The sequence below is a fragment of the Elephantulus edwardii genome, unplaced genomic scaffold, assembly GCF_000299155.1.
Source record: "Elephantulus edwardii isolate Elephantulus edwardi_28Jun2011 unplaced genomic scaffold, EleEdw1.0 scaffold00016, whole genome shotgun sequence".
Classification (NCBI taxonomy): Eukaryota; Metazoa; Chordata; class Mammalia; order Macroscelidea; family Macroscelididae; genus Elephantulus; species Elephantulus edwardii.
In genome coordinates this window covers 2,100,194-2,113,967 of record NW_006399766.1, presented here as the reverse complement: position 1 = coordinate 2,113,967, position 13,774 = coordinate 2,100,194, and the positions used below count along the sequence as shown (strand labels likewise).

General features: G+C 37.1%; 1 protein-coding gene across 1 annotated transcript in view; it reads left to right on the top strand.

The window, feature by feature from the left end:
• Positions 1-13,774, top strand: part of LOC102867769 (chromosome unknown open reading frame, human CXorf22) — a 187,476-nt gene that overhangs the window by 9,566 nt on the left and 164,136 nt on the right. The window contains exon 5 of the mRNA XM_006881848.1: positions 8,066-8,220. Coding sequence (XP_006881910.1) covers positions 8,066-8,220 — 155 coding nt within the window. The remainder of the gene's footprint in view (positions 1-8,065; positions 8,221-13,774) is intronic.

The following is a 13,774-nucleotide window of genomic DNA, read 5'->3' as shown; positions in this document are numbered from 1 at the left end:
TTATTCTGATTTTTGTTAGTGTTTCTTACTTTTGAGTTTTATATAAAACAAACAAACAAAAAAACCCCTTCACATTGCCATAGAATCTGGTCACAGTTGATCCTCCATTGGCTTACTGAGGCCAATAGGAGGAGAGAGTCTTTCTCCCTCAGAGTCAGTGATGGATTTGAACCACTAGAGAGGCATGACCTTTGGGTTGGCAGTAGAGTCTTCAGTATATATAAATAGGTCACTAATTCTTGGCTATGGGTAATTCATTCCAGCATGACTACCATTGTTACTAATCAAGGACTCGTTGCCCAAAGGAGCTTTTGTGGCCTAGTGGCAAGAAGCTGCAATGCAATCCTGAAGGCATATGGTTCAAATCCACCAGATGCTCCGCTTGAGAAAGAGGGGCAATATCTTCCTGTGCCAGTCATATCAGATTCAATAGTGTACAACCAGAAAAAAAAGGAACTCTTTGCCCAGCACAGTTGGTTTATGAGCTGTTTGCTGATAGAGCTCTGGTGCTCTGGTGGTATAGTCCTTAAGGAATTGAGCTGCTGACTCAAAAGTGACACCTTTCTGCCAGTTAAAAAAACATTGCAGGATCAAGAATGAGTTGGTTCTGACTCTATAGCAATGACTCTCACTTTTTATTTGCTGAGAGAATTATTTATTCTTTTTTTATTTTATACTGGTTTACTCACAACGTTCATATACATTGTTTTTCATATAGGGTGTACCCCTATGATTAAGCCCCTCTCCCCCACGTCACTCCAGTCCATTCTTACCCCTCTACTCCTCCCCTCCCCTCCTTGGATCCTCATACTCATTCTACAATAGTGGTCTTATACAGTATTTGCCTTTATGAGATTGAGTTAGTTCACTTAGCATAATGCTTTCCAGTCCCTCCCAAATTAGGTAGTAATTTACAAAATCATTGTTTCTGAGTGCTTCATAGTATTTAATTGTGCGAATGTACCATAATTTTTCAATCTGTTCCATTGTAATTGGACATTAGGGCTGTTTCCATCTTCTTGCTGTAGTGAATAACGCTGCTTTGAACATTTGTGTAAAAGTCTCTGTGCTTCAGTTCTTATTTTCTCTGAGTATATTTTAAGCAATGGAATAGCTGGGTCATATGGAGTTTCTATGTTTAACTTTGTGAAGAAGCACCAAACTGTCTTCTAGAGTGGTTGTACCATTTTACTACCCCACCAACAGTGTATAAAGAGTTCCTATCTCTTCACATCCTCTCCAACATTTATTACTTGCTGTACTGTTAAACTTTGCGAGATGGTATCTCATTGTAGTTTTGATTTGTATCTCTTAGTACCAGTGATTTTGAACATTTCTTCATATGTCTGTTGGCCATCTGAATGTCCTCCTCTTTGAAAAGTCCTTCCACATCCCTTGCCAATTTTACAATTGGATTATCAGGGTCTTGTCGTTTGTGTTTGTTTTTTTTCTTTCTTGTGGAGGTCCAGGAGTACTCTATAATTTTTTGTTATGAGACTGAATGAAATGGTATTGCAAAATATTTCCTCCCAGTAGGTAAGTTTTCTTTCATCCTGTTGTTGGAAAACGTTTTTGGTGTACTTGGAGAGTTAATCTTTAGAAGGTCCCATTAATTAATTTTATTTTCTCCAGATTGAGCATTTCTGGCTGTATTTGGCAGTCTATATCATAGACTAGGCCTTGATCCCAGTTTGCCTCTGATGAACTTTATAGTTTCGGGCTTTACTTCCAGGTCTCTAAGCCACCTTGAGTTGATTTTTGTGTATGGTGTGAGATGTGAATCCTGTTTCAGGTTTCTGCCAGTAGCAGTCCAGTTTTGCCAGTACCATTTGTTGAAAAAGTTGTCATTTTCTCATTTGATGCTTTTTATTTCCTGGTTGAGTATCAGTTGACTGTAGTTAGTTAGGTCCATTTCTGGGTTCTCAATTATATCCCATTGATCTATTTGCCTGTCATTGTACCAGTACCAAGCTCTTTTGGTTACTACCACTGTGTAGTAGGTTTTGAGGTCAAGGAGCAATATGCCTCCCACTACATTTTTGTTTTTCACAAGTGCTTTGCTTATTTCCTCTCCCAATAAACTTGATATCTCTTTCAATCTCCTTGAGATATGCATTTGGTATCTGTATTGGGATTGTGCTGAACATTGCTTTTGGTAAGATTATAATTTTCACAATATTAAATATTCCTATCCATGAACAGGGAATATTTTTTTCCATTTCTTTCAGTCTTTTATTGTGTCTCACAGAAATGTTATATACTTTTCTTTGTACAGGTCTTTTCTGTCTCTAGTTAGGTTCATTCCCAAGTATCTCGATTTGTGTTTGGCTATTGTAAATGGTATTGCTTTCTTGGTTTCCTTCTATAAGTTCTCTTTGCTACTATAGAGGAATTCCCACTGATTTTTGTATATTGATCTTGTATCTTGCCACTCTACTAAATTGGTCTACTAGTGCTAACAAGTTTTTTGTCCATTCCTTGGGGTTTTCTGTGTAGACTATCATGTAACCTGCATTTAGCAAAAGTTTAGCCACCTCTTTGCCTATATGGATGTCTTTTATTTCCTTCTCTTGTCATATTGCCCTAGCAAATACTTCCTATACAATATTGAGTAGAAGTGGCTATAGTAGGCATCCTTGTCTGGTCCCTGTTTGCAAAGAAAATGCTTTTAGTCTTTTTCTACTGATAATGATATTGGCTCATGGTTTTGCATATATACTTTTCACTATGTTGAGGAAATACCCTTCCATTTCAATTTTGCTGAGTATCTTAATCAGGAACGGGTTTTGAAGTTTGTCAAATGTCTTTCCTGCATCAATTGCTAGGATCATATGGTTCTTGTTATTTGCTTTGTTAATGTTGTCATTTTTGTTGACTGTTTTTCTTATGGTGAATCATCCTTGCACACCTCTTATAAATCCCACTTGGTCATGATGAGTTAGTTTTTTTATGTGCTTTTCAATTCTATTTACTAGGGTTTTGTTAAGGATTTTTGCATCTATGATCATGAGAGATATTGGTCTGTAATTTTGTTTTTTGGTAGTTATGTTTGCCAAGTTTTGTTATTAGAGTTATGCTTGCTTCATAGAATATCTTTGAGAGTGCTCCATCTTTTTCTATTTTTTAAAATAACTTAAATAGAATTGGTGATAAATCTCTGAATGTTCGGTAGACTTCAGCTGTAAAGCTATCTGGTACAGAACAATTTTTGTGTGGTAATCTTTTTATGACCTGCTCAATGTATTCTTTTGTGATGGGTCTATTCAAGTGTTCTACATCTGACAGTGTCAATCAGGGTAGGGAATTTGTGTAGCTATTCATAATATTCCAGATATTATAGATATAATTTCTTCTGGTTCTGTTGTGATGTCACCTCTATCATTTCTTAATTGAGTTATTTGTGTTTTCTCCTTTTTTTGTTAAGTTTGCCAATGGTTTGTCAATTTATTGACCCTTTTGAAAAACCAGCTCCTGGTTTTATTGATGGTTTCAATTTGTTCTGTGTTCTATCTGATTGATTTCTGCTCTTATTCTTATAATTTCTTTTCTTCTAGAGGCTGTTGGGTTAGATTGTTGTTCATTTTCTATTTGATGTAAATATTTAGTTAAATAATTGATTTTGCTTCTCTCTTCATTTTTTATGTGTTTGCCTTTTGATAAGAACTTTTCCCTGAGGAGTGTCTTAGCTGCATCCCAGAGGTTTTGGTACATTGTATTTTCAAAATCTCAAAGTTGTATTTTCAATGTTTTGAGGAACTTTTTAATTTCATCCTTCATTTCTTTTATAATCCGATCATGTGCTATTGTTGTTGTTGATTGTCTTCAAGTCCAGCAAGACTCATAGTGACCCTATGAACAAAAGACCTGAAGCCCCTCTATAACTATCAACATTTATCAAAGTTCATAGAGTTTCTGAAGGCATGTTACTTAGGAAGTAGATGTCACTCCTGCTTCCAAGATCATGTTCTAGCAGAGTGTTATTTGGCTTCCATGTTGGTGGCCTTATAAGCTTTATCCTCCTGTGGTTACTTTCTAGTTTTATGGCATTGTGGTCTGAGAAGATACTTTGTATTATTTCAATGATTTTTAATTTGTTGAAGCTTGCTATGTGCCCTAATATGTAATCAATCTGGCGAATATACCATGCACACTTGGGAAGAAAGTGAATTGAGTTTTAGTTGGATGCAGTACTCGGAATACATCCACAAGTTTGAGTTAGTTAACTGTGTAGTTTAGGTCTTCTATATCTTTTTTAAGTTTCTTTTGAGATGACCTATCCTTTGGCAAAGTGGCATGTTAAAGTCTCCTACCACTATTACCGTGCTATTTCTTTCTTCAATTCTGTTAACAGTTGTTTTATGTATATTGCAGGTCTATCATTTGGAGTACAGATAGTGAATGTTATGCCTTCTTGATCTACTGTGCTTTCAATCATTATATATGCCATTCCTATCAGAGATTAGTATTGCCACTCCTGATTTTTTGTGGTTGCCTTTTGCTTCATATATTTTTTCCCCAGTCTTTGATTTTCAGTTTGTTTTTCTCTTCATTTCTTAGATGTATCTCTTATAAATACAATATTGATGGGCTTTGTATTTTTAGCCATAATACTACTCTTTTCCTCTTGATTGGTGCACTTAGGCCATTCACATTAAGTGTGATTATTGATGGGACAGATTTTATCGTTCCCATTTTGCTGGGTTTCTTTTCTTGGTGGTTTTTTTACTATGGTCCACCCACTTTCCTTTGGTGTCTCTGTGTTAAGGACTTCCCTTAAAAGTTCCTGTGGATTTGGTCTTGTTTTTATAAATTCCTTAAGTTATTTCTTTTCTGCAAAGGATGTGATTTCTCCTTCATATTTAATGGACAGCTTTGCTCGGTATAAGATCCTCAGTTGGCAATTGTTTTTCTTTTAACTTTCTGTATATGCCATCCCCTTGTCTTCTTGCTCTCATGGTTTGTTCTAAAAAAACATAATTTAGTCTAATTGCTTTTCCTTTTTAGGTGACTGTTTTTCTCATGCTTTTTTCAGTATTGTATCGCTATCTTTTATTTTGGAGAATTTGACTATGATATGTCTTGATGTTTTCCTTTCTCCGTCTAATCTATTTGGTATTTGCTGAGCTTCCTGAATGTGGATGTCCTCATTCTTCCTAGTACCTGGGAAGTTTTCTAGTAGTACTTCCTCCACAATTTTCTTAGTGATTTTCTTCTCCCTCTCATATTCTGAAATTCCAGTCATACGTATGTTATTCCTTTTAATGTCATCCCACATGATTCTATTGTTTTCTTAATGTCTCATCTCTGATTTTTCTTCTAGTATTTTTCCACTTAGGTTCTTCTTTTCCAGACTCTCTGCTCCATCTCCTCTGTTCTAATTTTTTGTTCTTCAAGCTTGTTGGACACTTCTGCATTTCAATATTGATATCCTGGATTATATTTTTCATGCCTTTCTGCTATTTCCAGTAATGTGTTGGCAGTACTCACCTCTGTATCTTGTGATGATTTTTTAAGTTATTGCGATGGGAAAGTCTGCTGTTAGGGACCTCTCGAAAGTACTCAAGAGCAACGGTGTGTCTCTGGAGACTAAGGTGTGCCTGAAAGAGGCCATGGTCTTTGCAGTCACTTGTTATGCATCAGAGAGATGGACAATGACTAGGGAGGATAGAAGGAGAATTAATGCCTTTGAGCTGTGGTGCTGGAGAAGAGTATTGAGAATACCATGGACTGCTAGGAAAACAAACAGATTCATCCTAGAGAGGGTTAAACCAGGTTACTCCTTGAAGGCAAAGATGCTGGGGCTTCGTCTGACATACTTTAGACATGTTGCAAGGAGAGACAGGTCTTTGGAGAGGGACATCATGCTGGGTAGAGTGGAGAGACAGCGCAGGAGGGGAAGACCCTCTAGAGGTGGATTGATTCAGTGACTGGGGTAATCAGGATGGGTGTGTCAGAGGCAATGCGATTGGCACAGGATAGAGGAGGGTTTAGGGCTCTTGTACATAGGGTCGGTATGAGTCGCAAATGACTCGATGGCACATAACAACAACAACAACAAACAACCCCTTTATCTATAGTTTCAATTCTTTCTTCCTTTTTTTTGCATTTTCTTTTGTATGTGTGCAAGTTCCTCCTCATCAATATATTTATTCTGGCTTTGTGTCTCTGGAGAGTTTTCTTTCTTAGTGGTTTCCACTGTTTCTTCCATCATTTGCACCGTCTTCTGTAACTGTTCATATAACTCTTCATCAATATATTTTTTTCTGGTTCTCTACCTCTAAGTTCTCCCTTTTATTTGTGGCTTCCATTGTTGTTTTTTTTTTTTTTTTTAAATCATTTCTACTTTAATTCTTAGCTGTTCAAGTATCTCCATATCAACATATATCATCTGCCTTCCTGACTCTGGAGTATTCATGAGGTCTCTAATATTCTCGGCTTTTTTTTTTAGAAGGCTTAGTTGCTTTTTTTCATGTCTTTGAAGCTGCCTGCTGCTTTCTTGACATTATGAAGTTTTTCTTGATAAATGTTAGGTCGTTTCTATTGTGTCTGTGAAAGTTGTTGTTGGGTTTTGCCTTTATAATGTTAATAATTAGTTGCCAAGTTAAAATGTTCAGCCTAAGGGGTGAGCTACTCACTCTACTCTAAGTTCTTTCAGGGAAAATTTGTCTTTCCTAAAGTCCTGTGATTCTCTCTAGTCTACACTGCAAATCTGTAGAAATCTTACCTTGATATAGTCCCCTGACAGAACTCTATGGCTGAGTGGTGTGAGACCAGGTGCTCCACTCAAGAAGTTTCTCATGCATCTTTTCTCCTGGAGCTTAATGCCTTCCTTTGTCTCAGGAGTGGCGCCAGATTAGAGATCAGGGCTGCCAGCTGAAGCAGCTTACATGTAGGGGGTCTCTCCTATGAAAATTCTTTCTTCTGCTTGAAGTTTTGTATACTAAAATAGCTTGTACTGTTTGGTCCCTGGGATGGTCCCACAGTTGCAAAGGCAAGGAATCCCAGATGGAGGGACCTATGACCTGAAGGATGTCTCAGTCCCATCTTCTCACAAGCAATGGAGAGTGCTTTGGTTTATTTACCTTGTTTCTGTTTCTGTCTTAGCTCTCCTTGCCCTCATAGAGATCAACTTCTCTATGTTTCATACATTCATCCTTTAAGATTAGATCAAGTACATTCCTTTCATTGGCCAACAATAATCACGTCCTTTCACAATATTTTCTTATACTTACGTCTGAATCACTCATGTGGCACATGATTAGAGTAGTGCCAATGGTATTTTTCAAGAAGTACATAACTTGTTTCATATGAAAGGATATATGATTTTTGAGAAGTAGTACCTTTCTCTTTTAGGTGGAAAGGGCTTATATTTTAGAACCAGATCCAATTGTATTTTAAACTGCCTGACAATATACTCCAGAGCTCTCATTTTCATTCCTCAATTACATTCCGGGAGACCTAATATCTGCCTTGCAGATTTGTAAAAGGGTGTTAAGTGAGATAGTAGACACGGAATTCTGGGTATATTGAAGAGTTCAACAGATATTAGTTCTTCTTTATTTCTCCTAAAGTCAAACACAAGTTTTACTAGAACATACGTAGTTTTTCCTATTTGGTCTATTTCTCACAAGTTATGCAACCTTTTTTCCATAAAGACAGTATACATATATATGTATGTATATTGGTTAAGCTCATGTTGCTGTTGTTGTTGTATGTTGTTGAGTCGGAGCCAAATCATGGGAGGAGATTGTCCATCCTTGCTCATGGAACAGCTGGTGGATTTGAACCAGGTGCCGTTGTAGCAGCATTCATGTTTTATTCTAGCTGAATTGTAAGTTGCAATTACTGTGTTTAAAGATGTCTTAAGAATATAAAATCTGGTAAGTGTACATATGGTCAATGAATTTTTGTCTTTAGAGCAAAAGCAAGGCCTATGTTTTGAGATATCTCTTGTAATAATAACTACTCTTAACTATAATTATTCACCTTCATTCCTTATAAGGAATGAAAATGTACAATTTCATGTTTGTTTCTTAATTTATGCTTTGGTTTTCTCCCTCTGCAGTTTAAACTGCTTTTCGACAGTCGTTTTGATAAATTACTTGCTTCAGGACTTCAAGTGACGGCAACAGTGGAATTTCGCCCTGATAAAAATGAAGATATTTCTGATAGACTACTTATTTTCATAGGAAAGAAAGTAATAGAAGTCCCTATAGTGGGGTATGTTATCTTCATATCTCATACTAACAATTTGAGCAGTATTCAAATTGTGTCAAAGGGATGTGCTTTATTTTCTCTGACCAATAGGTTATAATATTCTGAAAATTTAATTTAAACAATTTTACAAAATTTTGGTACTTAAAGTAATTGGAACCTCAAATATCCAGGATTTTTTCTTAAAAGAACCTAAAAATACTCTTCAATTAAATGTGCCATTGATTGGATTTTTAAGGAACTGTTCATGTTTTAATTAAAATGTGAAGGTCACTAAAATTTAAATAGTACAAATGTTTGAATTAGAAAAATCAAAGTGGTGCTATTTCAACTTGACTGAAGAATGTGAGTAGGTAAAAGGACTATAACAAAACTAAATTACTTATTTAAGAGATTAACTTTGATATGAAGTAGCCATTTGACCAGGATTCTAGTAGCACAGTGAATTAAATTCTTTGTGGGTGCTGGAGAAGAGTATTGAATGTACCATGGACTGCCAAGCAAACAAACAAATTCATCGTAGAGAGGATTAAACCAGGCTGCTCCTTGGACGCAAGGATTCTGGGGTTTCGTCTGACATACTTTGGACATGTTGTAAGGAGAGACAGGTCTTTAGAGAGGGATATCATGCTGGGTAGAGTAGAGGGACAGCGCAGGAGGGGAAGACCCTCTATGAGGTGGATTGATTCAGTGACTGGGGTACTCGGGATGGGTGTGTCAGAGGCAATGAGATTGGCATAGGATAGAGGAGGGTTTAGGGCTGTTATATGTAGGGTCGCTATGAGTCGCAAACGACTCGACGGCACATAACAACAACAACAACAAACCAAAGGGAAAAAGTTGAAGCAGTCTGGCTTGGAATCCCTAAAGGAAAGTTCTACTCCATCTTATAGGATTACTATGAGTATGAGTGGATTTGACAACAGTGGGTTTTGTTTATTCATTTATCTGATTGAGGGTTTGTTTTAATATCATAGTGAAAAATGTATACTTCCCTTTATTGTAAAATTTTCTATGCAATTTTAAAGTGTTTTTTATTCTATACTGAAGTAATACTTTCTTTTGAAGTGTTTCCCAATGATCTCATGCATGAAATGTGTAATCTCATTCCTTTCATATTATCTATCCCCTTTCCCCAGTAAAATATGATTCTTTAGGTGTTGTTTCTTTTTTTCTATTTTATCCATCACCTGATATTTTATAATACCAGAATATTTTCTGCTTATTTCACACACACTTACACACACAAATGGGTTTTTTCAGATTTATATAAACTAGAACTAGAAAATGAGTTTAACAGGGTCACAGGTTACAATATAAACACCACAGATCAGTTGCATGTGCTGCCGAGTCATTTGCAACTCATAGTGACTCTATGTACAAAAATTCTGAATTCTGCCCTATCCTGAGGCAGTCTCACTGACCTGACACGTGTAACCCTTTTACCCCAGTTACTGGGTCAATTAATCTCAGTCAGGGTCTTCCTCTTCTATGCCGTTCCTCTACCCTTCTGAATATGTTATCTTTCTCCAAAGATGAGTTACCCTGGCTACATGCTGCATAGTATTCCATTGTGTGAATGTACTACAAGTTCTCAATTCATTCATTTGTGGTTGGACATTTGGGCTGTTTCCATGTTCTTACTATGGTGAATAATGCTGATACGAACATTAGCGTACAAATTTGTTTGTGCCTCAGTTCTCGTATTCTCAGGGTATATTCCAAGTAATGGAATAGCTGGGTCATTTGGAATTTCTATGTTCAGCTTTTTGAGGGAGCGCCAAACTGCCTTCCAGAATGGTTACACCGTTTTATAATCCCACCAACACTGTATAAGAATTCCTTTCTCACCACATCTTCTCCAACATCTATTACTTGCTGTCCTGTTAAATTTTACCACTCTTAACTGGATTGAGATGGTACCTTATTGTGGGTTTGATTTGTATCTCTCTTATTGTCAGTGATTTGGAGCATTTCTTCATGTGTCTGTTTGTCATTCGAATATCTTCCTCTGTGAAAATTTTTACCATTTTGTAATTGGGTTATCAGTTTTTTCTCTTGTGGAGGCCCAGAAGTATTCTGTAAACTTTTGTTATAAGATTCTTTTCTGAGATGGTATTACCAACTGTTTGTTCCCAGTCTGTAGGTTTTCTTTTCACCCTGTTGGAAAAAGTTTTGTTTTTTTTTTACTTTAGTAAATAGGAATTTATTTTCCCACAATGTAGGTATTAGAAATATAAATTCAGGATGCTGACTCTAGATGAAGGCTCTGTCACTTTCTCTCTCTAACCACTTTGGAGGAAAGTTCTTAAATATTTTCAACTTCTTTTTCCTAGCTTTCTTCGCAATTATGTAGCATGTGTCTCCTTCTTAGGAGTCTTGGTGGTATAGTGTATTAACCACCCTACTGGTAATCGAAAGGTACTTCACAGTAGAGAAATGAGGTAGTTTAATTCTGCAAAGATTTACAGCCTTGGAAACTCCATGGGGTGGTTCTACTCTGGTTGCTATGGCTTTAATTAACTCAACAACAATGAGTTTGACTTTAAAAAGAAAAAAAATGTTTTCCCTTCCATTTTTGCTTGCTTGCTTAAATCTGTTCTTTTATATATTAGAAGACATTAGTTCAAAACACATCTCAAACATATTGTTGTTGTTGTTAAGTGTGGTCAAATTGACTACAACTCATAGTGACCGTATGAACAACAGTTCTGAACCTTGTCCTATCCTGTGCCATCCTCATAATATCTGACACACTCAAGTCCATTGCCACAGTCACTGTATTGAAAACCTAATTTAGGGTCTTCCTCTCTTTGCCAACCCTCCACCTTCGCATGTATGATGTCTCTGAGGAATAACCTCTCCTAGCAACATGCCCAAGGTATGTGAGATGAAGCTTCATTATCCTTGCCTCCAAGAAGCACTCTGGCTGCACCTTCTCCAAGACATATCAGTTTGTTCTTTGGCACTCCATGGGATATTCAGTACTTTTCTCTAGCAAAACCAATTAATAATAACATAATTATTACAATTAAATAAATTAATGGACCTGGGGGGAGGGATTGTAAAACAATGAAAGAATTTTTCTTTTACTTTTCCAGGAGGGTAGTGTACTAGGGGGGAGAAAAGTGCAACAATGAATGAATGGAAATCCAAAGTCTCTGTAAATTTTTATTGAAATTAATAAATTTAAAACTTTTTAAAAAAGTAAAAAAATTAATTAATTATACACACACTTTAATTATTCCTCTGCCATCCTTAGTCATTGTCCAGCTCTCAGATGCGTATAAAGTTACTGAAGAAACCATAGACTGAATCAGTACATCTTAGTCCTCAAACTGACATTGTTGTTGTGTACAATCCAGTCAGATTCTCTGGCAGGTTTTCAGAGGCTGTTAATCACACAGGAGGAGATTGCCCATCTTTCTCCCACAGAGCATCTTGTGGCCTCAAACTTCATGCCTTAGGGATTGCAGCACAGCTTCTTTCCCTAGGCCACCAGAACACCAGTAATAACTGACATTATCACTCCTCAATAATTTGGATAGGTCCCTGCATGCACACTTTCCCAGTGTAATACATCTCCTGAACTCCTGATTGCTGGTATCAAGTGTACTGACTGTGGATCCAAGCAAGATGAAGTCATTGATAATCTCAGTCCTTTGTCCATTGTGATGTTGCCTATCAGTCCAATAGTGAGGATTTTTGTTTTCTTGACGGTAAAATGCAATCCATATTGAAGGCTGTATTCTTTTTTTTTACATTTTTTATTGGTTTGCTTACAAAGTTTATTTACATTTTGTATCACACTGGTTTTCATCCATATTGTGTTTCATACAATTATTCTTATTCATTGTTTCATAAAATTATCACCATTGGACCTTGCCATCATTACCCTTTCTTTTCACCCAAATCCTTCCCATTTGCTTCCCCCTCCCTCCACCCACAAACCTGTGCAACCCTGTGGTATCACACCTACCTATCCTCACCCCTACGCACCTCTATCTCCCCTTGAGTTCTTGTATGCGTTTTACTGATTATCCTTCTATTTTTTACAATAATGGTCTTATGCAGTATTTGTCCTGATGGAAATATGTTAGTTCACTCAGCTTAATGCTTTCTAGCCTCTCCCAAGTTACATAGTGTTCTTCAAAATCTTTGCTCCTGAGTGCTGCATAAGTATTCCAGTGTGTGAAGGTACCACAATTTCTCAATTTATTTGGACTGTTTCCATATTTTTGTGATTGTGAATAACGCTGCTATGAACATTGGTATACAAATTTCCGTTTTGTATCTCAGTTCTGATTTTCTTGGCGTATAATCCTAGGTGGAATAACTGGGTCATATGGAGTTTCTACGTTCAACTTTTTGAGGAAAGGCCAAACTGCCTTCCAGAGCGGTTGCACCATTTTACAATCCCACCATTAGTGTATTAGAGTTTCCACCTCTTCGCGTCCTCTCTAAAATTATTGCTTGTCTCCTTTTCAAGGAAATCAAAAGGGAAATTTTCAAGTTTATTTGGAGAGGAAAGACTTCGAATAAGCAAAGCACTTCTGAAAAACAAAAACTAAGTGGGAGGCATAGCACTTCCTGAACTCAAAACCTACTGTTGTTGTTATGTGCCATTGAGTCTCTTGCAATTCACAGCAACCCTATGGGTTTTTGTATCCTATGGTGATCTTATTGTCTCTGACACACCTACCCCCATTATTCCAGTCACTGAATCAATCCATCTTGAGGGTCTTCTGTCCTTCCACTCTTCCAAGCATGATGTCCCTCTTCAAAGTCTGATCCCTCCTTGCAACATGCCCAAGTATGTTAGAAGCTTCACAATCCTTGCCTCCAAGGAGCCACCTGATTTCACCCTCTGCAGGACAAACTTGTTTGTTCTGCTAGCCCTCTGTGATATATTCAATAATCTTCTCCGACACCACAGCTCAAGAACATCAATTTCCCTTCCGTCATCCCTAGTCATTGCCCAGCTTTCTGATGCAATGTAAGATTAAAGACCATGGCCTGAATCAGGAACACCTTAGTCTCCTGAGTGATATTGTTGCTCTTCAGTACTTTGGAGAGGTCTCCGACAGCAGATTTTCCCAATGCAATTTGCCTTTTCTTTTAATAGTTTTTTTAAATTATTTTTAAATTTTAATAATGTTAATGAATATTTACAGAGATTTTGGATTCCCATTCATTCATTGCTACACTTATCTCCCTGCCCAGCCCTCCACGCCCCCACACCCCAGTTCGCTCCTCTCTTTGAAAAGTAAAAGAAAAACACCCTCCCTGGTATGCAATCCCCTCGCAACCCTCCCACTGCCCCAAGTACATTCCACCATACAACCTTAATTGAGGACTCTATCATACATCGCTTTTAAATTATTCTCTCCCTCATCTGTTTCAGTGCAGTGTACACAATTTATCCAGTTTTTCTCACTCTTACCCCAACCCTGATATCAGTCCCATTATACAGCAGTGACCCCATGCAATATTTGTCCTTTTGTGACTGAGATATTTCACTCAGCATAATGTCCTCCAGACTCACCCATTTTGAATAATA